We start from the raw sequence: 27,266 nt of genomic DNA, 5'->3' as shown, positions 1-27,266 counted from the left end.
AATGTCAACTACAAAAAGCAGGAGACGGACTCCTGAGCTGAGTCCCCGGTCTGATTTTTTGAAAAATAAACCGAGACACGTGCTCTTACCGCCCTTGCGGGAATGGCTTTTGTCGACAGAGTCACCGCCTGGCGGAGAGAAAAAGTGTCGGCTCGACCGCTCTTGGTTTCGGGTTGAAGAGCGAAGCTTCCGTAAGCGACGAAGATTCTATTACATCTGAATATCACGCTTGGTCATTATGGAAAACAGGAACACCCACACGCGCACACACACGATCCATGATGAGGAGACATATTGAGAAGGCCGTTGTCAACGCTGGAAACAAAGACACTGCGTCCATCAGAGCCGAGGTCGTTCGCTCCATTGCCTCGCGTCTTATTAATATCGGCACCAGAGACTTTCGGATTTCACTTCGGTTTCCCACGGACGGCGAAGATACCGTTGGAAGAGGAACAATCCGATCGGGATATCCCGAGACAGGCAGCCGATCAGAGTGTCGGAGCGTGTGGTGGATTTATTCTGCTTGTTGTCCGCTCCGATGGATGTGAATAAAAGATAGATGCGCATCGAATTCTTGAGATTCACTTGATCGCGTCATTAGGCATATTGTTCGAAGGTATCTCTGGTGACGATGCGTCGAGTCTCCTGGCCATCGGAGTCGTCACATGCTTGCCGCTGGATAAACGTCTACGGTGTCCGCGATCGTATCTTTCCCGTACATCCAACCGCTTTCTTACGTTGAGCGTGTGTAAATCAAATCCCATTGAAACTTCGTGGATGACCGCCGAAAACGCGGAAGTAGGATACAATTTATTTACTCGATCAATGTTATCCATTATGCTCTTGAGTTCTCGTCGGACAAAGGCGATCCCTGTCAAAACAGAGGAGCCTAAGTGGCTATTCTGTTGAACATGCTGGGACTCCACTCCCAAGGGAGCGGATTCCTCGCAAGCGGACCACGTTTCCGCCGGCCCGAGCTTTTCCTTTTCGCGGATTGTTGGAAGATGGATGCCACCTCGATCGGCTTGAGATTTGCGAGCCGCGCTTCTCGCTCGTGGGAGAAGTCGATCTGACAGTTCTCATGATTCGCTGGAAACTAAGGAACCATTGATCGGGCGGACGTGTCCGTAGGAAACTGTTCCTCAGGCCAACATGGTACACAATTTTTTAGTTTCCTGCAGCCCCGTCTTCTTTATCCTTAGTAATGGAGGAGCCATACATTAATCTGAAGTCTTTTGGAGCGTTTTCTAAGGCATCAAGCTACAGAACGCCGTGACCTGCTCAAAATTTCGGAACGATCTGGACCGTCAGTCTTAAAATGATCAGATTGGATCGGGAATCCTTGAGTCGAATGGTTTTCGGGGACATGCTCGGGTTCAGCTTTCGGTTTTCACCTCTTGAGGCGAATCCAACACTGAGTGGAACGAAATGAAGGGATACAACAGGGGGACTGGAAGGAAGAGAAATTCTGCGAAGATAACCTGACTTGGAGGAAGGTTTCGAGATCTCATGCAGGGAAACATCGCACCCAATCGGACGCGAGATAGAGCGAGTAAACACAAGGAACTTGCTTTTCGTATCTATACATACTCAGCTTCGTTTGTACAATTTATTCTCCAACGTTTTCGGCATTTTACAGATAGATAAGTCGAGAGAGAAAGAAATATCTTTGTCTTCGCATCCGCTATGCTCCATGTTGTGGGTATGACGATCCAGGCGGGCACGGTCACGAGATGCCGCGCCTCCTGACTTGTCGTAGTCTTTGAAGATTTGTTAAGCTAGCTCTCCGCGGTTTCTCGATACTTCGCTAGTGAATCTGAAGTACTGGGCCTGGGCAACGATCGCCGTCACCCCAACTGCGTTCGGACTCGACCGGTTATTTCTAGTGAATTGTCGATTTGCGTCGACAATGCTCTTTCAATTATGTACTCACACTCGATCCTTCGCCGATCAAATTCGGCCATGACTGTCGTTCTTTCAATGATAATATGCTTTTACTCAAATGTTGGAAATGTGTTCCATATATACAATGTACAGCGATTTTCCTCATTCCGTTCCAATCGGCGTCCCTCGATCAGCTTCATCAATAGATCGATTCTGAGGATGTTTCGAGAGACCTGGGATCGGAAATATCTTGAGCCCCTCGACGGTGTCTCTCCCCTTGATTTTTCCGGCAAAGTTCGGGGGGGTAATTCAGTTCTCGAGCGAGTCTAGGGAGCTTATATTTTGTTTCGCGATTTCTTATTCATAGATTTCCTATCAATTTCAAAGATTAGAAGTGTCTAACGGTCATGGACGCGCACGAGACAGCGTCACTGATTGAGGTACCAAAGGCTTTCTCTGACCGCAATTAGTTGAATTGAAAGCGACCTAATTCGGCGAAGTCTTCACCCCGTCACCAATCCTTTAAACCCGAATTCCACTCTCATAGAGTGTGACCGAATGCCGTCGAATACCCTCGAGAGATATGGATTTACTCCCCTCTCTTTCCGAGGAGGCAGAGAGCACGGGTGTTGGGAGCGAGAGTAAACAGTGTGATCCAATTCAGATCAGCTTATCCTCGGATATCGATAGTTCGTCGAACGGACGGGCGATGTTCTAGCCCCGCGATTTAAGTCGTCCGTAGATCTAATGTAGTCCTTCGTAAAATCCTATGAAGTTCTCAACGTTCTAAATTCGTTGGTTTCGGTTTCCTTATTAACAGCCTAATCGCCGAACACTAGCGATTCGCGCAATTGGGAAACGATCATACATTATTCAATATTATTAATTCAGGTTGGGTGTTGTTTCGTTCATTATGCGTTCGTGTATACAATGTTGAAGATCATTATTTTCTTGCTGCTGCCGTGTGCTGCCGCACTTACGATCAGCTTGCAACGGGGCCTTTGGAGCTTCTTCTTATTTTCCCTACGCTGCTTCTTCGAGGACTCTCGTTAGCGCGTTTCGTTTCCGGAAGACTTCCTGCAGGGCCGCCGCACGATGAATGATAGCGATGATCACGACGAAGATGTTGGTGGTGAGCGGTGAGGCTGAACACGACGATGATGACGACGACGATGAGAGAAATTCCTTCCAAGCCTAATAAGCTGTGGGTGGCGCTAGAGAATGGAACTGCAATGTAGCCTGATGGGGATGGAGGATGGACTGCGGAGGGTTTGTGCAGTTTTGTGGTGGATGATACCAATCGTTGTAATTCGCGTGAGGAGCCATCGGATTTATGGCGGTCGACAGCGGAGTGAGCCCGCCAGCCGCCGAAAGTCCCGAGGACATCACGGCGTTCTGTTGTATAAGGTGGTTGTGTCCGTGAGGAGACCGCAGCGGCGTGAGTCCGTGCTCGCTGAGACTTTGCTGAAGAGAAGACACGCTCGGAGTGGCGAGGATTCCCGACTGAACCCCGGTCGCACTACGCCCACTGGTAAGATGCCCCTGACTGTGCAGCTCCGATCGTTCAGAATGCGCGATCGAGAACGAGTCTGTCGTCGGGTTCGAGTAGTCGGATCCGTTTGGACTCAACGGAGGAGACTTACTGTTCAGACCCGTGCTGCTGCCGCAGTGCACCTTCATATGCTTGCGTAGTGAACTGGGGTGCGTGTAACTCTTATCACAGCCGCGAATGCCGCAATTGTATGGTTTGTCGGAGGTGTGCACGTGTGAGTGCTTCTTCCTGTCCGACGAGTTGGCGAATCTCCTGTCACAGCCATCGAATTCGCACTTGAATGGTTTTTCGCCTGTAAAGAGAGGGAGAATATTTTTGTCAGATTTTTCGAATAATTCTCTCTCCCGTTTCTTCCAGCTGTAATTTCCTGCCTCCGACCCGCTTGGGAGGCGAAAATAATGAAATATAGAATATCCTTCGGGGGGGTGAAACAGAGCGGACGGTGAGAAAACGGAGGACGGGGAGCTCTATCATCGAGCCATCAATCGAAGGTTAGGCCAACTTGCTTCTCTGAAACAAAATGAAAACGTCCGACCGGCTCGCTCTCGGAGCAAGGCTCGATCAACGAGGGAACCGAGCACGCCAATCTCAGAATAACCAACATCAAGTGTTTTTCGAGCAGCTGCTTTATCAACAACGATCGCAACAGTATCCACGAGATTTCAATTTGGATCCCGAACATGACAAACGAAAGCATCGATCACAAGCAACGTATCTTTCCGCGAAAGTCTTCGTCGAACGGCCGCGCAGAGTTCACGACGACGACGACGACGATGAAGTCTACGAGGCCGTTTAGATGACGCTTTTGATATCGACTGTAGGATCTATGTTCCCGGAATGCGATGCGATCAGACTTTGGGTGGTCGACCGGTCGCCAGGTTAACGTCGACTGGAATTCCACAGCTGACCTTTGCGTTCCTGGTCATAATTGAATTGACAGATCGGCAGAGCCTGGGTGAGAAAACCGACTGACCGCAGACGGACCTGTCTGGAGGTGGACATCGTAATCCAAGGAGGAGACGCGGGTGACAAGTTCCCACGCACGACCCTGCGATAGGCTGCATTGCCCTGAATTGCTCTTCTCCTCCAAGGAAAAAAACCTAATGCATGAGCCTTCTTCCTTAACCGAGATCGAGTCTGCCTAGACCGTCACTTCGTTTGTCGACTCTTGCTGTTGATCGTTGTCAAACGGTGCAAAATCAATGAGTGCGTGCTCGACAAACACTGAGTCAACAACTCGGGTGGATCTCCTCTCTGATTAGATGCTCACATTTGAGTGGTTCCGCTCAGACTCCGCCTTTTCACCGGGAGCCTCGAGGGTGCGCACACGACGACCACCACTACGAGCAACATTGGCAGGGCAGCCCCATAGCATTACCGCAGCGGTTGCTCGCTAGATAGCCGGGCTATAACTCCCGGGGTCCCAGGGGTCGACTGGTAATAGATGCGCAGCGAAAGTCAATTAAGTTTCAGCGCCACAATGTTTGTCAAATACACGCTCTTATACGACATGTTCTCGGTGATGCTCGAAATCTCGACAAGTGATCTGGATCCGAATTTGTTTTGATTTGATCATATCGATTCGTCCCGGAGGAAAGAAATCGCGACAAATGGAGTGTCGATCTCCGCACGAGTCCTCGGAACGAGCACCATGTCTCAGATCGAATATGACCGGGATTAGGAACGGATGAGTCGCGATAGAGTAATGATTCGAGCGAATCGCGACGGACGGACGGAGAGACGGGCGGACGGCAAAGCAATGGACGACTACGAATACCAAGTGACGAGACGAGCGCGATGAGACCATCAATAACGATCTGTATGAAACATTTGTCCAGTGAAGAGTTAATCCCCAATCGGACGAGCCGTCCAGGAGCCAGCCGCCAGGCTCATCATGAATCAAACGATAGAACCCGATGACCTAATAGTGACCGAATCCGAACGAGTGAGGCGGATATTCATCAGAGCCGTTCGCGAGGAAAAATGAAAAATGATTTTCAGAGGACCCCTGTCCCCTGAGACACCAGCTGACTGACGGGCTATCCTTCCCACCGATTGACTTCACCCTCGCAAGGAACGCATCACAGCCACGCGATTGAACGCTAATTCCCTCGATGCTCCGATAAAGCGGATGCAGAAGACCGAATCGACAGCTGATATTTGAAAGTCGACTTCGTTCCCCGAAAGTCTGCTCCTGTTGTTCTGGGCGCAGGAGACGGCGTTTCGAACCGCGAGTCGCTGTGAAACGGCTCGAGATGCAACTGTTGTTATCGCGTTCTCGGTCGGAATCGCTGTTGTCAAGAAGACGTATCGAGACAAGCGCCGAAAAAAGAGAATTGCCGCCGCCAGTTTCGGGAGCAAGCTGTTCGGAGAGTTCGTCGTGTTTTCATTGCAAATCCTTTCGACGCACGCGATGTTGTAACAAAGCAGATCTAATTACCGAATGAACGAGCTAAAAGAGACTCGCGACCCTTCCCGCTTCGGAGTTTATCAAGTTACCGACTGTTGTTCCGCAGACAGTCTCACAGGAACACAGCAATGAGACGAGTCGGTGCGCCGAGAGTCTTTGTAGTCAAAGAGTCAAATGTTGATGAATGGCCCGCCACTTGCTCTATTCAAAGCCGAGTCGCCAAGGGCTCCGAGAAATTCAAAGACGAATCGCGCGCGAGCTTCATGTCGCTGAGTCAGAGTTCCCGGCCAATCTCAGTTTCTGATTTTCGTGGGATCAGCCAAAAGTCATCGACGGTGGATTTCCATCGAATTCAGACCGAACTCGCGATCGTACGAACTCGGAGAGCGAGCGAGCGATCGTCGAATTCGACTTCAGCTCCGAACTCGAGTGAGATAGACTGAGGTGGATATTGGTAAGGCGCGGGCGTCGCGGACAAGGCCGAGACGAAACCCGTGAGCTGATCAAACCCTCTGCGTGGAACATCGAAACAGCCATGCAGGTGGCAATCGACGCCGGAGGAAGCCGAGTCGGTGGTCGAATGAGCTGAAAATTCCTGCAACGAGACGCGGGCAGAAGAACGAGCAAGCGAACAGAAACAACAACCATGGCGACGAGCTTTCAGTGCGCACCGCTCGGAGAAAGACGACTGAAAGAAACGCAGACAGACTTTCGGACAAGCACTTAATGGGAAGTTGAGGTTAACGTTTTGGGAGGGTAGAATGGACGAGCAAGCGAGCGAACGAACGAGCGAGCGACACAGCAGAGGAGTGCCCCATAACACCAAAGCCGAATCGCGCGCTGACTGACTGACGACTGACTGGCTGGAGCCGTCGAGCGGCCTGCCGCTGACGTCGCTCGATGATATTGCTGCATCTATGTATCCACATCGAGGCGTTACTAAGCGTTTCCTCCACTGACCGACCGGACGAACGGATGAAAGTCCGAAAGAATCAATGAGCGTCATCCACTCGGAGGAAGGCTTGTCGCAGAACTACCGCAAGAGGAAGGTGACGTTTCCAGATCGTCGTTGCGTTGCCTCGCGATGCTGAGCGACGATTCTCTCGCTATCCTCGACTTGCTTCAGACGGGAGCTCCTCCGGGACGTATCGTCGAGTGGATGTGGTCGCCGAACGTTCCTCGTTCCAGGATTCAACCAGAAAATCGACTCCGAGGTAGAAATCTCAGACGAGAGGCTTGCTACGTTCGTGGCTCACGAGAGGAATCCCGGCTGTCACCACTCTTTCACTGCGTCCATGCGCTGTTACTGCACCCATCAAGTCGTGTGTAAACAATGTAGAATGTTGACTTTCCACTAAGCGGAAGGTAGACAGGCTGGCAAACAGCCCTTTAGAAGTGAGGCAGGCACCGAGGCAGCAGGCCATTGTCCGCAAGAGTCATCGTTTGAGATCTTCAGACACCTCAATGGCTTCTTCGGCAGCCGCACAAGAGCACCGTAAATGTTTTGTCATTCTTGACGGGGACACTCCCAACGTTACGCAGGAAGGTTTGACTTTAAGCTCCTTAGCGTAAAGCGTTCGTCGTCATTCGATCTTCAGAGGAATCTGAAGGGACCGCTCGACGCATTCTTCCGAGTCTCGCGAGCCCCATGGAGGAAATCCACCTCATTTCCTTCGAACATCTCCCAATGGGGTCCAGCACAGAATTTTACTAAAGTCCGATCTCGCCCTAAATTCGAACGGCCGGGAAGATGTAAAATTCGGCTCTCGATGAGATGCCGCTCGGCGAACTTCATGGTGGCGAGTCACAGAACTCTTTCGGAGGCTCTTCATCTCCTTTTACGCAAATATTTAATTAGTCGAGAACTCGTCAAACTTCACGCGCGTGCAAACACTGCTGCTCAAAATGATCCTATTTTTCTGACAGAGTTTTCGTGACTACGAGTGGAGAAAGAAATAAAAAGCGGACATCAAATGCGCTCCCGAGCTACACCACGCGATCGCCATTATTTCCGCCGCCTGATAATTGCTCTAGCCTTCTGGAAGGGTTATCAGACTGAAGGTTTCTGCATCATTCCGAACTCTTGAAATTTCTGCTCGAAACCTCTGGTTCTAACACCGGCCTTGTGCCCTGAGTTCTTGAACGCTCACGGAACGTGTCGTCGGAATTCCCTTGTTGGGATCAACGGGTTCAGTCCTCCCCATCGGATGCGCGATGTTCTCACACTTTGATGTGTTCTCAATCTGAGCGAGCGAGGGACGACTATTACTTCAGCAACAGACTTAATTTCATCATCGAGCCGATTGCTATTGCACCCCAAGTATGGGGCTTCAGCAGAGGCACTGCGGAGCTGAGCTCTCGGGTCACAGAAGGCCGACGACACCTCGACTCGTGTATTCGTGAGCGAGGCGGCTCGGAGCACGGAAATTCTGATCAGGAATCGTGACTGCAAGTCCGACGAAATACTCGTCCCGATTTGGTGAGCTGCTGAATATGAACGCTAATTCTGTAAATATTCCGAGTCGAAAGCGACCATAACCTCGAATTCACTCCGTTCCCGAAAGAATTTTTCTCTCGGCATCCCTCGGCCGTCCCCTGAAACTGTTTTGCTACAATGGAGAGTCTACGACATTCTCGGCTGGCTGGCGGGCGCCCACCAGCAGCAGCACCGCCAACAACGCCACCACCACAAGACCTATTCCGGGTGGGTTTTGTCCTTTTGGTTTGTCGTCAGCGCTCTCTGTCCCCTGCCCGCACAGCGGGAGGATCATGGGATCAGTCGCCATGGAGACGTTGGGAAACTGCGGATGGATAGCGGAGCTTTTCAGAGGTCTGAGCGCGAGCCTCGAGCACTCCAGAACGAGTTGTTCTCTCCTGCGAACGCACAGCGGTCGAGCGTGTTCTGGTTTGATAGAATTGCGTCATCCGAGCTCTGAGTCAGACCGCGGGCAAGTTTTCCGGGGTAGGGAGGCGACCTCGCCACGTTGATTCGTGACCGAAGCCCGCTCTACCCTCCCTCAAAGTGGGATTTCCTCGAGTCGCTTCTCGGGATCAAAGTTAAAGCGACGACGATCGCGACGGCAGACTCCATTGTGTGTTTCTTCCTACTGACTGCTGCTTTCCCGGGAGAACCTCGCGCAGCACAGAGTCTGGATCCGTTCGCGACACTTGAGGCTCCGATTCCGCCGTCAGCCGATCTACGTCGGGGCGACAACTTGTCCTCCGATCCAATCTCTCAGACGAACGATCTCGCTACCGATCGCGGTATCAACGGCGATTTCCGAGAGGAAGCCTCATCGTTTTCTATCGGCCTTACGGGTGTCCATAGGGGGGAGAAGTGTTTGCTCGTTTGGAAAGCCTCGAAGCACGCTCGGAACAACCTCCACGTCTCTGTGTGTCGATCTCGTGACGAAGGATTCCTTGACGTCACGGCGTGGCGATCATTGCCAAACAAGCTGAAACATATTCAAATATTCCCTCTCCTCCAGAACTCCTGCTGATTCTTCCGTTTTACTCGCACTAGTGAATTATTACGGGAGACAACCCTTCAGCTGTTAGAGTGGAGAAATCGTGAGCGAACTCGACCGGGGAATGAACTCAACGACAGGAAGAGCTCACACAAGACTCCGGAGGGTTCAGTTCGCAGCGCTAAACAAATCGATTTATTCGCAGTGCCGATTGACGAACTTTGTGAGCTGTAGATTGACCCACGTTCCTTATGTCTCGCCCTCGTAAACACTGCGGACTGGTCCCGAGGGGAACTTCCCTCCACCTCTTTCAGATCTCAGCTCTTTTCCCCAAGATCAGTGAATTGCTCGGCCAATCAGAGAGATTTCCCTCTTCATTCGACAAGCTAAGCGGGATAGATGGCGAATCGAGGGAAACTCGAACCGCAGTCCACGCGGAAGCTTATGCGTAGAATGTTGTTTGAGAAACACCGTGTACGTCGACGACAGCGGAAAATGGATGCGATCGCTCCGGAGCGGCGGACGCCGGACGTCGAATGGGCATCTGTCGGAACGAATACGTCCGGCGACTTCAAGCCATCTTGCTGCGACCGATGGAGACTTTGCTTTGACGTCACGAGCATACGCGTGCCGTGTCACCGCTTCGACCGCCATCTCCGTCATTACGGGGAACAGCGTTTTTATCTGGCACCTTCACTCTTACAGTCGTGGAATGATCACACTGTCGCCGCCTGCCCGAAAAACGTCGTCGTAAATGGCGTTTCCCGTCGTTGTCGTCGTCGCCGCCACCGCCACCACCAACACCGCTACGTATTTTGCTCTGATTTACGTCGTCTGATAGAATCTCGAAGCAGGAGCGCTATCTGCCCGACGGAGCGAGGGATTATCTAAATAGCGGTACCTACTGCTGATTCCTTGATGACGATGTCTTCAGCGTTGACATGTTTGGATCTGCCACCGATTTTCTGATTTACGATGACCGTTCCATGCGGAATGGGACATAAACAGCGCGTCAGAAACTGTGCGCGAGTGATCTGACTTTGTCAGGTACCCGTAGAGAAAGGTGTATCAGGGAGGGAGAATCCCCGGTGATGAGCATATGTTTCGCTCATTTTGAGCTCATCCACAGATTCCCGCCCATCGGTTCAGTCTTTCGGTCAAGACGAGAGTATCGCTTCCGAGGGGAATTCCTAAGCATTGAGTTTTTGATGTGGGCACACAGTGGAACGACCTGTTGAGTGGCGGGTTTGCTTTGTATGTTTGTTCATCTGTCCGATTTGTAGTCACCGCGAGATAGTCAATGGCGCGTCGCTCAGTCAGCCGCGAACTTGTCGCGCGTCTGCCAAGTCGACTTTACGGCCGTCGGTAGCTGAGAACGTCTCCTCTCTTTTCTCTCACTGCTGTTGCATAAAACAATTGATCAGCGATAAAACTTGCATTCGTGAGTGCGCTTGTGCGAACGCAGACCGAGTGTCCGGCTGTCGAGACTGCCGGCCGGAGGAGCTCGCGACCGCTTCGAGCAATAAACGCTTTCTTGACGTTGAGACGCGTGCCTCGCTCTTCGTCGAACCACCGGTAGCAGGCACGAAAAGTATTATGAGCATTTAGCCAACGATTCGGCTCGTCGTCATCGTCGATGCGTCTCGAGCCTCGGAGAAGACGTTCGGAGGGATGCCTCGCAGACAGCAGCCGAGAGAATTCGACGGGGTCAAACCTCATCAATGACAGCAACAACAACGGCAACGGTAGCTAGCTAGCTAGCCAGCCAGCCATCCAGTAGTCAGCCAGCCAGCCAGCCAGCCAGCGAGTCAGTCCGATAGACGAAGCCTCAGAAACCGGCAGAGGAGCAGAAGACGACGAAGTCAGAAGAGAAGTGTGATGACAACATGCATTCTTTCGGGAGGACCTCGAAAGATTGTAAATTGACCTGATTCATGTCAGACCCGCTCTGCGCTCCGTGCTTGGTGTGAGCGGAGGGTTCGCTCAATACTGCTGCCAGACAGGGTGTCTGTTTGGATGGAAGGATGCATAGATAAATAAAGTGATAGATGGCTTCGATAAGGAGCTGGCTGAACGATTCGGGGACCCTCGTCAGAGCATTGTTGACAGAGATCGTCGAATCTCGGAGCTGTGAATAGCCCCGGAAACGGGTAATTTTACACCACTAGATTAGCTGCGCCTTTTGTCAAACCTATCGAGTGGCGACAACACCACGAGATCGTCAGGTGGGTGATTGTCGTCGACCAGCGTTGAAATCTTAACGAGCCAGGAATTCGCGTGTCCGTGTGTCCGCACGATAGAGTCCGAGCGAATTTTGGGAGGGAAATTTTCTCGCTCGCCACCGAGCGCTCGATTGAAAATGACGGCGGACCCGGTTTTGTCTGAATGTCAGTCGATGTATCCGTAAACTGTCCGCCGTATCATTTCTCATGTGAGATATGTTGACTTGTGGACTGACTCACGGGACGGAAAATCAGAACCCATCGACATGGCAGCAGAAGCAGCCCTTAATGAAACTTCATCTCGCCGTGGGGCGTCTCGTCGAACTTCGAATCTACGGCGATTTCGACGAAACGCCGGTGATGCTGCGGCTCGAATGTTGCTCGTTCAAGGAATACGGATGCCTTATGAGGGTGTAGGTGGCCGACGAGCGCTCGAGGGGGCGGAAAGAGGCGGCGAGGGGTGGCAGTGGGAGTTGCCCAAGAATCCCCGCCATGACCCTCGCATTGCGTTCTCTGTAACGATGCAGCCATGCGGCCGTGAAGTTTCCAACCTCTCCTGCTCGCTTGCACTCAATTCATCCGAAAGGGAGAGAGTTCACGGAGTTTTACTCTGGTTTCGAGCCGAGCAAAATCGTTTGGTACTTCTTCGCCTCGAGAGAGAATCCCAAAGGTGAGGTTCGTTTCCACAGAGTCCGGGGGGATGCGACTCGGTTCCCCCCGAGTGAATTCCCCGACGTGCTCGATTTCCGAGAGTCATGCAGAAGAAATACCTCCTTTTCGATTTGGCGCTTGTGGAGATCGAGGATGAAATTGGGAATACATTTTCGGAACGCGTGATATCCAGCCCATGATTTTCGACCTGAGACACGATGAATGAATGTCGTCGGGCGATGGCAGCTGGACGGAATCAGCAGAATTCCGCCGGCTTTCCATTGGAAGCGGCAGATGGTACGCATCGAGATTAAGAGAAAAAGAACAAATTGAAACAGAAGTCCCTTCCCCTCACTCACGCGATACGTAGCAGTTCCGTGACTCGTAAGCGCTTTCATCCTGGCTTTTCCTCATCCTGCTAACTCAAACCTCACCCGGCCCACTAGAAGCGAAGCCGAATCAACAAATTTGTGCTAAACTCCATTCACTTCGAGCAATAAACCGGTTTACGCTTCTTGGATCGACAACGACGTACCGCCACCGTCGTCGACGTCGGCCGCTGTCGTATCGCCGCGCCGCCGCTGTCGCTTGGCACTTTTCTTCTTGTTCGAAAACGGACGCGGCGCTACAAAGACGTTATGGCTCGGCGACCGAGGCGGGAAAAATGATTTTTCTCTTCAAAACAATTCGAATCGTCGCGACTTTTCGTTCCACCGTCGGCACTGCCGTGCGGTCTCAATGGCGCAATCGGAATCGCCGACACCACGTCGGTCGAAGGCCTGTGAGCACTACATCAATCGCGTGGGACCTCATTCCCGGGACTTCCGAACGCTTTGTAATCCCATCGGCTTGAACATGACGGCAGATGAAGACGTGCACAAGAGATAAAGCCGATCCTCTAAGGAGGAAATCGACGCCGGTTCGACGCCGAGATTCCCTCAAGATTAGCTAAATCGCGTCAAATCTGAAATCCTCCGATCTGCATGGGAATCGTCATCCTTCAATAGAGGTTTATCTCATTGGTCTTCGTGTTGAAACATGTTGAAAATCTCCCGTCCGATCACTCGTGGTGCTTGACATGGGTTCATGCGCTGGATACGGGTTTATGTTGAATATTCTGATCGCCGTCAGCGATTACATTCTCGAGTCGCAGAACCGCTCCGATTATTGTCGGAAAGAGGCTTCAGCGAAGGTGCCGCCATGAGTAATGCGCTTCTTCTTCGTCTTCTTCTTGTTCAACCAGTCCTCAGGGAAAACATTAGGAACTAGAAGCCAATCGAGCGAAGGCCATCTTTGCGATGATTGTGGCGCGCGCTGAAAGTATTATGTTAATGGCAGCCAGCCGCCGCCACAATCACCGTGGAGCTTTGGTCGTTCACCGTGGCCGAACCAATCGCCCAAAACCGCTCCCATAGGAGTGTCTTAAGGACGTATTCGCGGAACGCAGACGAACCATTCGACGACCGCTTTTTCGCCAACCCGCTCGCCTTCGCGCGTTGCGTCACGGAGAACCTGAGGCTCGCTACCTTTGCGCATCCGGTCCGGTAGGTGACTCTGCTCTTGTGACAGTAATGAAATCTAGTTCGCATGGGGACATATTCATCGTTCAATCGAGCTCGGGTTTCGTCGTGGTCCCGAGATGCAGATGTGGGGACGCATCACTGAGGCCACCCACTCGCCGAAACTGTCGCTCTTGGGCATTATGTTTCTCGAAAAAAAATGGAAGATAGTAGAAAGATAAAAGCTTTTCGAAGTTTTATGGCGCAAGTGTACTTCTTTCTCTTCTTGTTATTGGGGTCAGGAGTCATCGCCGGTCACTTCATAAGCTTGGTCACTTGCATTACGACCGATTATCCCTTTTCGGAAGAAGACGCAGAAGGTTGCCGAGAATCAAAATGTCAGGCGCCGAGTCGAAAGCCTAGACGGACACCCAGTCGAAATATATGCACGCAGCGATTTATTCGAAACTATGTACCACCCGAATACCTGTGTTGACGGTGCTCGTCGTTGTTGCCGAGCGTGACCATAGCATTGCGGTCCCCCTTTGACTCTGTTGGATTCTACCGCTGGCGCTGTGCGTACGCAATATACGGATTTCATTGGCGGCTCGCTTCGTTTCGTTTTTACCGCGATGATGGTTTCGCCTCCGATGAGTCCTCGAACACGAATCATTAGAACACACAATGCAAGCCATGGTTGGAATTCTTTTGTGATTTTGGTGAAACAGAGGATTTCCCGGAGCAAGACTGATGATCGAAGTCGCGGCCTCCTGTCCACAGGCGAATTTATCTTGGTTTGCTCGAGGCGCGTGCCCTCTTCTCGCATTTTCGAGCCGAACCATGTCTCGCCGGTCGAGCGAGCAGAGCTCTGGTATCCGTCCCTCGAAACGTTGAAGTTTCTCGTGATTTCCGCAAGCTGTGCGCTTTTTCTCAGGCCAACCTCAAACGATCACTTCCTAGACTCTGAAGATTGTGAGCCCCAGCTCCTCCTACCTCGTCGACGAGGGATGATTTCATGACGCATGGGAGTGAAGTCGTCCGTCTGTTGCTCAGTCAACAAGTTGATAAGCGGATCAGACATGATGGCTTCTCGTGTTAGATCGTATCGCTCGTCGAGTTGAGACTTTTCCTCCCGAAATCTCTGTCTAACAATCTATGTGTGTATATCAATCCAGATCGAAGACGACGACGACGACCATGACTACGATAGCGACAAGGAGGAGAATTGGGAGGAGGGGTTCATTTAGAGAACCAGGCTCTGTGAATGACATGTTAACAGCCAGTAATTTCTAGTAGGTCGCTGAAACCCGAAACCACCACGGCACCTGGAGCTGGATAAGACATGGAAAACTGGGAGGGAGCTACAGAAGGCAAACAAACGGCAGAGGGAGGTGAACGGGAAGGAGTGACCGAACGGAGTAACTCCCCTGCGGTCCTAATAAACCCCAGAGCAGTGTCCGGAAGCACGGGGGCATGGGCTGTAAACTGCTGCTGCTGTTGGTGACGTCTTCGGGAGGTAGGTGGCGTTCTCCGAACGCCGTAATTGGCTAGAAAAGCGAATACTCTCAGCACTAAAAGCGTCGGACAGAGAGCTAGAAACGGCAGCCTAGGACCGAACGAGGAAATATCGTGTTACGTCGTCACGAGCATCTCTCGAGAAATTCCGGAACCGACAGCCGGATGATCTCTCTTCGAGCCGGAATTTCCAGCTCTCAACTCATTGGGAGACGGAAGATCTGATATTCCTCTCTCGCCCATCAGAACCTCTTCCAGACGGAATGGAACTCTCGGAGTTCTCACCCCGAACCGCGAGCTCGAAGCTTCGTTGGGAGTCTGTGCTTCGAACATGGTATTTAGCAGAGTTCAGAGTGCAGAGGAGCTCAGTCGGAGAGAATGCCGGAGGCCGACAAGTATGTTCAGCGGATCAACTCACGCGAAAGAATCTCCGATCCTATGGATGAACCGTCATGAGCTACTATGTGACAAAGTGTTTTTAGCCTGAGCAGAGGGTACATCGAAGAGCTTTGATCGGCCCCGCAATAAAGATCCTCGGGTCCTCGGAGCGGTACCGCTGATGGAGATCCCCAATGTCGATGTAATTGCTTCAATGCAGTCGATCGGTTGTCAGATCTCCTGGTCGATTTCTTCGTCCACCGAGTTTCTCAGGTCTCCTCGATTGAGCCTTCTCGAGTGATGATCATGCAGGGGGGATGAATCGTTAGCGAGAGTCTGTTCCGATATGGAATTTCATCGGTCGATCTCACTTCTGAAAGTTGCCCCTGTCGCTCTCCCGCCGCAAGCATCTTCCCAGAGCACCATACTCGAGATGGTTCCACGATACGTAGCTTTCCCGACGGTCGATTCTGGGAACGCCATTGCATTCTAAGGCCTATGGCTGAGAGCGTGTCTGCCAGCGACTGCACCCTTCGCTATGGCCCCGAATTCGCTTCCGCAAATAGTGTGCGCAAAGCACTTGAGTGATGGCCGTTGTGCAAACCGAGATTGAGGTTCGTGGCACCCCCTAGATGTCGTCACCATCTGCTCGTGTTATTGTACGAGAGCGAATGCGGTCGCTTGCGTACTTGCTTACCTGCAGTCCAGATCGGTCGGTCGCGCTCACTCAGTGAGTTTTTCTCTCCCGGAACGGGAGTATATTAGAGTATTTTGATTGCTGTACTCCCAGGACAGCAGTCAGGCAAGCAAAGCAGAGCAGTAATCGGACCCGAGAGCGGGGAAGGCCGCGCTATCCTAATCGCTTGAACACTCAAAGCCTCGATCCTCCGCGATTAGCATAGATAGCTTTCTTCCAATGAGCTGATAGACTCCGTCGCGCATTATGTCCGGAGCCATTATGTCAAAGCTCGGGTTTTTCGCCCTTGGTCGTCTCAACGCACACTGGAGCGCCGACTTCACGAGACATTCCCAACGGATTCCAGGCTCCTTAGTTTCGAGTATTTCCCGTTTTTCGGTTCCGCTCCGAAAACGAGGATAGAGGTGCGAAGAAGAACTCCTCCGAGGAAAGAGCTAAAAAATGCCGTCGTTCGGATAGAGCCAGCTCAACTGGTTGTTACACACGGAGAGCTGACCGAAAGACGAACCGGTAGTTTGCAGAGCACTTAAGTGTGTCGATGACCGGATAGGTTAGCAAAACACTCTTGAGAGCTCTTAGGATAAGCCGGCGAAGAGTTTCGATCCAAAGCCACCCAACCAAGTCCGGTGGTGAGAGGGGACCGCTCGACACACAATATTTCTCCACGCTTTTCACACATCGACCAGGTCATTGTGATCGGCGGCCGCGGTTTAAGCGGCTTGGATTATGAGGTGGCTAGCGAGCCGCTCGAAGCAGAGAAAGCACTCCAAATCTCTTAGGCTCCGTCATGTAATCTCCTCCCCTAAGAGACACGATCGACGCTGAAGGTTCAGCTTTGATCGACTCATTGTGATCTTCTTCCCATGCTAGATGGGGCATTGGATCCATCATCGAGATCACATCTGATTGACGAGTAATTACAGAAACGATGCGTGCAGCACCGAAACCTAATCCGGATAGAATGGCAGCCACTTCGAGTTTCAAAATCAGATATCTGATTGAGTTTCATGCAGAACTCGCTGAGGATTGCCCGATGCTATCGCTTCGTCGACCAACCCGTCTTTTCGGTTCGTTCCGGAGCCGTGGAAGGTCCGTCGGGATCGAGGATGCGCCGCGCCGCGTCGATTTGAGCTTTTGCGAACTAGCGCCGATTGCGGCCATCAGAGCCATCGACTTTCTTTATGAAACTACCTCGGAACCAGGCGGTTGACAGTTCCCATTGTGGCCCGCACGGGGTAGAGAGAAGCGCAGAGGAAGCTCCATTGGTCTAAATGCGAGGCGGTTTTGTTGAAATTTGTCTTGTGAGCTGCTCTCTCACTCTATCAAGTTCCATCTCTGTGAAATACCCTACTATTTCCCCCCTTTCCCCCATCCCACCCCTCGGTCGCCCTCCTTGATGACACCTAGAGGCCGGCAGATGTGCAAGACAACGCCGACCGAGCTCCCGATCGCAGCCAGAGCTCGAGAAGAAGACGAGCATGCGTTCCTTTGCTCGCGAAAACAATTTCTGCCATTGACACTGTAGAGACCCACAGCGACGATGAGTTGAGGAAAAAATCCTCGCCGACGCATGAGTTACGAGTGGATTCAACTTCAGACACGGAATCCCTTCTTTCCGTATTGTTGATCGAAAAGACGTCTAATGTGAAGGCGACAAGGGCCAACTTGAGACGACGCCTCACCTTGTTACTGTCGACGAGGTTGACTATGGAGGGCTTCTGTGGAATGGGACGCACCAATACGTCGTCGCACACTCACGTTGTCTGACGCGACTGCGTCGAAAATTCCACTCACAGGATTCCTGCATTGTCTTCTCTCCGTATACATTAGCTCAGAGACTCGGGACTCCTTCATCAGTCATTCAGGAAAAGAGTGAAAAAAATTCCCGAAATTCCATGAGAAACGACGTCTCGAATTCCCGAGTCGATCAGGGTGTTGTCGATCTGATTCTCCGTGTTTTCTGTCCCATCGTTCCCTACAGACATGCGAGCGATAGTCGCTCAGACGGACTCGAAGAAGAAGAGATATGACCAGTGTTTCCTAATGCTGTTGTTCATCTTCTTTTCAGAAACCCAGATCTCCCTGCGTTTTGTCGTCGACCTTGCATTGTAGAGTGCGCTCGAATTACTTGCCACCAGCAACAACAGCATCGCCGCTAACACATACAACCACAACAACAAACATTATGTAAACGAGAAGAAGTATCACATTTCAACAAGCGGAGCAGATTTCGTTGCGGCTACCGTACACAGCTCGTTTAGCCATGGTTCGTTGGCTGAACGGGAGTTCGGCGAGTGGATGGATCTCCGCTTACCTGGTCCCAGCCCGGTGGTTTGATCGCTTGCTTGCTCGCTCGCTCGGTTACTAGCCGTCTGCGCGAGAGCATGCAAAGCTCAGTCAGGGTGAGAACAAGGAGCGGCGGTTCGCATCAGAGAGAAACCTGACAGCGGGATATCCGAATATATTGGAACAGTCTCCGCGGAACATTTTATCGAGAAGCCCAATCGGGATCGATAGACCCGACCGCATGGTCTCCTGGAAAATAATTCCTCCAAAATCCGCGAAAGTTAGCACACGGAAGCGATAGAGGACGCCTGCCTGCATCGGGGAAAAAGGCCGAGGAAACGGGCAGTGCATTGGGGCTTTGAGTCACATCTAGCGTACGGTCCACATCGGCGGAAGTCATATCCCAACAATGACGTAGCAGCGAGTCACAATAATTCAAAAATGTATGTACGTTCGAGCTACAGAAAGTGCGATGACGCCCGTGTGTACGAAGGAGGAGTCGCTGCGCAACTGTAACAGTAAAGATCAGACATTACCATCACTGCCATCAGCATTATCCTGCTACGGCCAAAGCGACGGCTAGCACCACCCTCGGGGCCTCCAGTATAATTTCCTTAATTACATCCTGCGAGGACTGGCGGTTCCGAAGGCAGAAAGACCGACCTGCGGGCCTGCAGCCGGGAAGGAAGGAAACGGGCAGGCCGGCCGGCTGGCAGGCTGGTTGGCGAAAAAGGTAGGGCCGGGTGACGCTATTTATGCGTGAGCTTCGCTGCTCTCGCATTCATTCACCGCTGCAGACGGATTACAGACCCGGTACTGTGGCACGCCACCTCTTCTCGAGGAGGTCCAGCCGTCAGGATCCTTGATGTGGAACGCGCGAGCAGTCCTCGACGCTCCATGAGAATTGATCGGTATTCACCTCTGGACATTTTTCACGCGAGCTCGGAACGGAATGCGATTCGAGGAATTGTTTAGGATTTAAATCACGGGGATCGTCCTCCCAACTACGAGTCAGGAGTCGGGACGTGCTGAAAATCCTTCAACGATTTTTTTTTTCGGTACATTGTGTTGTACTTGCGAGCCAAAGAGCGTGCTCTGCGGCATCCGACCGGGGCATTTCAATCTTGTCTTGCCGGCTCCGAGAAGAAGGATGTGCTCTGAAGGCCTCATGCGAGGGCGTTCGCTTCGATCCCATTATGGTTCGTGACGAGATTGGCCACGATTGAACAAGCAAGTCTTGAACATAAGCGCTCGCGTTCACGAAACTCGCCTTTCAAGCCACTCGACGCGTGATCAACATGAGCAACGGCAGCAGGATTCCGCTGGATGAGCGAGTGGCACCACGGCCGCAACAACACCCGCCGCCACAATAACAGCGACATCAACGAGTACAACAAGTTAAGTCGAGAAGGTGACGGCACGGAAAGCTCCATGAACGGGACTTTCATGCTCGAGACGAAAATTATTCATTTCGACTTTTTCCTCGAATCCGGACGTAATCGTCGCGCGGATCCAGCCTGAATCCAGACGAGATGAATGGATGAATAAATAAAGGAGAAAGGAAAAACATTCGATAGTCGATGACAGAACGGACTCGCTCCGGGAACACGAAACGACCGTTGCCGGCTGACCACAGCTGGAAAGCGCAAACATCCCAATCATAAACATGCAGCTTTGCTCGAACGTCAACGAACAACTCCGGGTTCTGGACCGGCCCCAGGAAGGAGTCGCAGCGGCGGCGGCGCTCGACTTGACGTTTGTCCGGCATGTGTCAGGCGGCCGTCGTTGCGCTCACCAAAGTGGGTATATTCCTCAACGAAAAAAATCCTTCTTGAAATTTCTGTTTGCGATGTCGACCCGCATCGGTTTTTGCGAAGATAGCCGACCAGATCGCCGCTCAAACGAAGCTCTCAGCCCACGCCATAACTCCGCGTAGATCCGGAATATCAACGGTGAGAAAAGCAAACTGAGAGATAGAGAGAGAGAAGGAAAAACCCGCATCGGACGGTTTGCTGGACGGACGGACGCCACGCGAGTGTCTTGGTCATTATTCACGCCAGAAAAATGCGCCGCCATCGTTGATACCCGCAACGAAATACATACACAGAACTGCGGACCGCCGTCCTCCTGCCTGCCCGCCCGCTCGGACACTTGGGCGGCCTGCAGACCAGGTGAGGTCGGCTCGAATCGAGCCCGGCGTTCATAAACAAAACACACGAGGAGAGAAACAATCAATCGCCACCACCGAACTCAATTCAGATGTACCTACTTACATACGAACGGTGAGATTGCGTGCAATCCATGCCACGGCTGCATCGGGCAAGGCATATTCCGCCGCAAATGAATTGGGCGTCAGCCGTTACGTTTTCAAGTCATTGATGCGTTAATGCGTTCGAAACAAATTGGTGCCGGCTATGCGATACAACTTTTTCGGCTTGAGTCGCCCTATTGAATGTTTTTCCTTTTTTAATTGCCGCGAAAGCAGACACGCGTAACGTGATTGACGTCAAACCGAAATAAGATATTCCTCGTTTGCGACGGACCCGAGATTCCTGCCCATGGATTGATGATGTTGTGATCGAGAGGAGCTCCAGGTACCTCCGATGACGCAGACACGATTTCCGGCGACCCAATAGATGACCCTCGCTCGTAAGCGACAGAAAAGTTTGGATACATGACAAAATCTACAGGCAACAGCAGTGACGGGGACAACGGCTGTGCGCCGCGCCAATTAGCTGTTTTTTTTGTCGTATTTTTCCTCTTCTCGAGAAGAACGTAAAGTCGAGAGTGAACTTTTATTCGTGGTGATGTTCGGAACTCACTGAAATAGAGAAAAGGCGAGAACAGAGAGGCACCTCGGCTTGGATGACGACGACGACAACGACTTGTCGTCGTCGTCCACGGCGACGACCATAAAGTTCTTCTTTTCCTCTTTTCGTTTTCTGCGGAACTCGAACTAACGACGAATCGGTTAGTCTTGTGCTTTGGATTCTGACAGCACCTGACTTCTGTTCGCTCCCTTCGCGAAGTCGTTCGTTGTTTCTCTTCCTCTATCTATCCGTGATTCCGACTTTAGTTGCTTACTTAGCTCACCGATGCTCATCTCGGTCATCGTTAAACGTGAGCTTCACGTCAGCAGCGAATAAGGGACCCGCCAGAGTCCTATGATGGACTGTTTGGAGCTTAGAGATTGATCTGAACCGCCTGAGTCGACGATCACTGATGACCACTCGATGAGTGCTCTAGGGTAATGTTCGGAGTTGTTGGTGTCGGCTGACCGGCGAGTCGGCCTGATGCCATCGGGCTCAATCGTGTTTTCCTTCCCTCAATTTTTTCACTTTTGCTCCGAGGGTTCGAGTATTTCGTGCGGGTTTTCGATGATTTAGGGCGCAGCCGAGGCTGGAGAAGCGAGCATAAATTCTGAAGCCGCGACGAATGCTCAATGCACGGCTTTGTGCTTCGGGATCGTTCGAGCGAACGAAAGAGAGAAAAACAACGAAGGAGCCACACACCAGAGACACAGACGTGGACGGAACTCACCTACGAGGGACGGCGACTTGAAAACGCTGTCATTAAACGGAATCGATGTGAACTTCACGTCCGATCTACCGAAGACTTTCGGGCGAGACCTCGGATCAATTGAATTGATCAGATCGGACTCAATCCCATCATCGAGTGTTAGGCGTGCCGATAATATTCGGCGATGGTAACGAAGTTATCTTCGCATCGAACCGGGAATCGTGAAGTCCACAAATTCTTTTCGTCGCTCCGGCTGTTGACACGTGGACGGAATATCCGTCGGAGGAAATTAATCGGGGAGCATATCGCGCGATGAAATCTCATCGACGAATATATTCGGCTTGTGTTCGGTGCTTCGAACTCGTCGCTCGCTCGCCCGCTCCCTCGCTCAGCCAGTGGAGCGACAGCGGTTTCGGGCTGATGGCGGCCGCCTCTCCTTAATAAGAACGGTTCGCTTTCTCGGTTTTCGTTTTGACAGCTACACCGAAGACCGATCGCAATTTTGACGTACGCGCTCCATTGACAACTTTCAATTTGCTCTCACACAAATGCCTTTTCTGCTCCATCGATTTGGCGATGAGGAAGAATTTCCTCGCAGTCGATGAGAAATTCAATTCATTATTAGTACTACGCAAGAGACGCGTATCAGGCACACTTTCCGCCGAGTCGGGATCTGATGGAACTCCGGCCGGTGCATCATCATTTCATTCCTCCCGTCCATCGGAAGAATCCCGGGAATCAATTCACAAGCACAATTACCGCAGTCCCTTGCCCCGGATAGGAGCGTGTCGGAGCACGGAGGTCGATTGCGCGCGCATCTTCTCCCATCCCGCGGGAAAGCGCTCTATGATATCGACGGTCGGTATGCTGCCACCGGAAAAGGATCAAGATGTCTCGCAATGGTCGGTGGAGGAGAGCGATGCGACCATAAAACAAAAGAAAAAAAACTTGCAGGAGGAGCCACGATGCATTCCGAGAGACCGAGTTCGATTCACGGAAAACCGCCACATTTCCTCCAAACTTACATCAGCAAAAAAAAGAACGAATAGAGTAAAAAATCGATCCAAGATGTCGAAGGAGGCGAAGAGGCCGCCGTCACCACTTGATTCAGGAATGGAATCGTAATGAAACGGAGGACGAGAAGGCAAGCGAAAACGAAAAGAAAAAACTTGTTTAATTATTGAACGACGATCGTCGAGGGTCGAGGGTAGGGCGAGATGGGAGTGTTACCGCAAGGAAAGAAAGCAGAATGAGATAGATACTGAACGAATTCCTCGGGGCCGCCGCAACATATCTCTCGTGTAAGGCGAAGACGACGACTACGATCTCGACGTCGCGAACGATCATCTGCTTGTGAGTATGAATCGCGTTCGCTCTCGTTCATTCGGATGTCCTGTTTACGATCGTCTACGCGATAGTGTACGTCTGGGAGCTCACAACAGAGCGCGGACTCGAATCGCTAGCACCTTATTTGTAGTATACACTCGGTCCGCCGGTAACCAGACACTCGAATCGCGCTCTCGCTCAACCCCGAAAGCTCGGTCCGTCTCATTTCGGCCCCGGTGCATCCCACCTTGGGTGTCTTTCTCAGTCACAAACGAGGGAACCGCTCACACCTCACGGAGAAGATGCTTCAGCAACACGGATCTGAAGACACACAGGTGCATCGGATGAAGGTTTGTTTGAGCGGCCGCAAAAACGCAATGTGTGCTCTTCGAGAAAACTGCCACATTTCTGCATGGGATCTGCTCGGACGACGATTTCGAGATCTGCCATTCCGCTTTCACGCTTCGTCTTCACAACTTCGCGGACTTCCCTTTACCGGCTGCTGGACCGTTGCGATTTTTTTCTCGGAGATTTCGAGGAAGAGATGCACATGGAAGGCTCAAGGATGAAGAAACCGGAGGATCCTCTGGCTCTTTCGCGAGGAATTTCGCAAAGTCACTAATTACCCTCACCTTATGCGACAGAAACGACCCGAGTGCGCGATACAACCTATCGAAAGCACCGGTGGTCGATTATAGGGCCCGCGATCATCGATTGCATGAAAATCTGCGACAATGCCGAGAGATTTCCACTTTTCTGATTCGATAATCTCGCCGAACGCTTAACACGTCATAGCGATACTCGTCAAGGCCGTCGTCGACGTCGCAGCTTTTTTTCGGCTCAACGACAGCGGTCAGGCCAGAAGGAGGCTCAAAGAGCTGCGAAATCGATTTCTCTGATACGCCCAGGCTTCCCCGAAGCGTGCAGTAAAGCACAGAGAGTCGATGCTGGCTCACTTCCGAAAAACACGCTGCTCCGTTCACGGAACAACTTCAAACCCAGTAAAAGTTTTGAGGTCGCTCTATTTACGAGTCAGGGAAACGTTATTCTTTGGTTTGCGATCAGCCTCTTCACAGAACTTCGTAGTCGCGCTCCTCCAGCGTTCTGACGCTCGCTGCTGTCAGAGCTGGTTTCGAGTCAGAGCTTTAACTCTGTGAGGGTCAGCATCGTGCGAGACGAGCACAGAGAAAGCAGAGAGTCAGAAGCGACGAAGAGGACCTTCATTGGAGAAGCGAGGACCACCAACGTGCAGTTCTTGCAAAATCACCGAGCTCGGGCGCGCTCTTCTATTTCTTCGAGAGAGTTGCACTATTTGCTCCGAAGCCACAGTCGAGAGGGAATTAATCACTCATGCTCAGATGTTACAGTCGGCATCTCCGCATGAGAAAAAATGGATGACACTCGCTCTCCCGAGAATCGAGGAATATCTCGAATGACGGGCGAAGGATTCCGTAGAGGTCAAGATTGGCCTTTGAAGCTCTTGACGGACCGGATCAACTCGAGGAGAAAACTACCCAGAGACGGTAAACAGATCGGATTTCCTACACGAGAATTCTCCTATTGCGATTCCAGCCTCCGGAGTCGCTCGGGATGCCCGATTATCCGCAAAGAGGACAGAAAATGAGAAACTCACCTGTGTGTGTTCGTTTGTGGATTTTCAAGTTTTCGCTGCGCGCGAACACCTTCCCGCACTGAGGGAACGGGCATGGAAAAGGTTTCTCCCCGGTGTGAACTCGAATGTGATTCACGAGTTTGTACTTGGCCTTGAACGGTTTCCCACTTCGTTGACACTCCAACCAGAAGCACGTATGGTTCGTGCACTCCGGTCCCCCGACGTGCTCGACCGTAAGGTGCGTAACGATTTCGTGCATTGTGAGGAACGACTTATGGCACGGGGCCTTCCTGTGATTTAGATTACTACTCCGGTGACTAGACGGATAGAATGAAACGTCTGGTTCGGACCATAGGCAGATGTACTCCTGTTTGACACCAGAGTTTGGGGAAGTTGCGGAACACGATGACTCCGAAGGACTCTGGGGCGTGTACCGCATGAAGGCACCGTTCTGGGGCGATTCATAGCCGAAGTCGGCCCCTGCGGGTCGATAATCCAATCGGGAGTCTCTTTCGATGTTCATGCCCCGGTGCTGATTTTCCACCGGGAAAAATGAACTCTCGTAGCCGACGGAATCATCTCGCCGGACCGGGTACATGGGTGGTACGCCAAACGGCTGTGTCTGATAGTGGTCTTGAGGTAGCTTCAAATGATGCGGGTTATCCACATGGAATAACATGTTTGCTCTGAGATGTGGCCGAATTCCCGTAGATCGAGTCCCGCTCCGCGTCGTCGTTCCCGCACTTGCTGACGCTGATCCTCACTTCCTTGTTGCGTCTTATATCTCAACACAACAGTCTCGATGTATTATCTTTCTTTCGAGCACAGAAAACTGCTTAATTCGATTCGTTGCTCGGTCCGTTGCAGATTCACTATCTGATGCAGAAGCGAACTTTCACTATTGATCTAAAGCACAATTTCCGCATGGGTGGACGAGTCTCTTCCACAGCACTGCTTTTCTTTTCCTTTGTCGCACAGTGTGAAGCTCGGAGACGGATTTACGGATTCTACACTGCCAATGGAAGAGTCTCTTTTTTTCGATTCTATTTTGTCGGGGCGCGGAACGCTTTTCCGGGGAGGCTACAACCAGTCGGCAACAACAACAGCCGTCGCGCCTGCTCAAGTTGGCATTTAGACGTGGTACGGAAAACGTTCGATATGCGTCGAATGCTTCACTAAGTCACAAGGACCACGAGCCGAGCTTTGAGCTCCGCATATCTCAGTTAACTGACTTCAAAATCGTTTGCGCTTGTGAGTGTGACCTTCGCCACGAGGCGGAGCCCAGAAAGCGCCCGCCCACTCGGGCGAGGGCGGCGCCTCTTCGCGTATTATCGCTGATCATTGGCTACACCGGACACACGACGAGAGAAAACCAGACACAAGAGAGAAGAGACTTGTTGGGACTGCGATGATGTTGGCGCCGCCGCAGCGCGCTGACGGTGGCGATCTTCTCCGTCGTCGTCATCGCTTAACGTACAAGTTGCAAAGCGCGAGAAATCTTTGTTTTTCCTCCCCCTCCTCCTCCTCCTCTTTCCGATCCGATCTTGCGCAACGAACGAGAGCTGTTCGGCGCGCGCGCCTTGTTGTTCTATCCGCCTCCACGTGCAGCGATTTCAGTCGTCACTCGTCAGTCAGACGTATTTCCCGTCAGGCAATCGGGCGAGGCTCCAGGATCATGACCAGTGAGGAGGGGAAGGAACGGGTCCTAGGAACAGGTGCTTGCAATGCGCCTGGCACAAGGCTGGTCTTGTGGATTCGGGAGAAATCGAGAATCGAAAACAATCTCGACTAATTCTCTATGCAGAAGGAAGACCTATCCATGTTCTAGGCACCGATCAGTCTTTCCAGGCACAAAGTCAGCTCCGCGCACCATCACCCCAAGTTGTGGCGCCGCGAGACTAGCGAGACATCCCTTGGTGCGATAGGAGAGAGGGCGGGCGAATCTGGAGGCCTGTCACATCTCGATCTTAGGGTCAAACGATTGCATTAAACTCCAGGGCTTCGGCAAAGAAATACTCCGGGCCCCGGATAGCAGGCGGAAGGTTGCTGTCGACCGATCTCCGCTTCCAACACCAGGAGCTAAGCGAGTTCCCCTCCATTGGATCCGTTGCCAGACACCGGGTCTCATTAGAAATGTAAACCAGCAGTTCCGATTCAGCCGTGGATGTTTTAGCGCGACCGGTGCGCCATCTGGAACGCCGGTGGAGCAACACACAACTGATGGAAGGGGTGTTCGATGAGATCGAAA

The 27,266-nt window shown here is 51.9% G+C and overlaps 1 protein-coding gene across 1 annotated transcript; it reads right to left on the bottom strand.

The window, feature by feature from the left end:
• Positions 1 to 3,078: 3,078 nt before the first annotated feature.
• Positions 3,079 to 25,697, bottom strand: LOC100904577 (zinc finger protein ZIC 4-like). The gene is made up of 2 exons (XM_018640851.1): positions 25,040 to 25,697; positions 3,079 to 3,728 (listed from the first exon to the last, which is right to left on the bottom strand). Exons 1-2 carry the CDS (start codon positions 25,695 to 25,697, stop codon positions 3,079 to 3,081), a joined length of 1,308 nt encoding a protein of 435 aa, XP_018496367.1.
• Between the last annotated feature and the right edge of the window lie 1,569 nt (positions 25,698 to 27,266).

Source organism: Galendromus occidentalis, unplaced genomic scaffold (genome assembly GCF_000255335.2).
Source record: "Galendromus occidentalis unplaced genomic scaffold, Mocc_1.1 scf7180000077508, whole genome shotgun sequence".
In the NCBI taxonomy this organism is placed as follows: Eukaryota; Metazoa; Arthropoda; class Arachnida; order Mesostigmata; family Phytoseiidae; genus Galendromus; species Galendromus occidentalis.
This window is presented reverse-complemented; position numbering and strand designations above follow the sequence as displayed.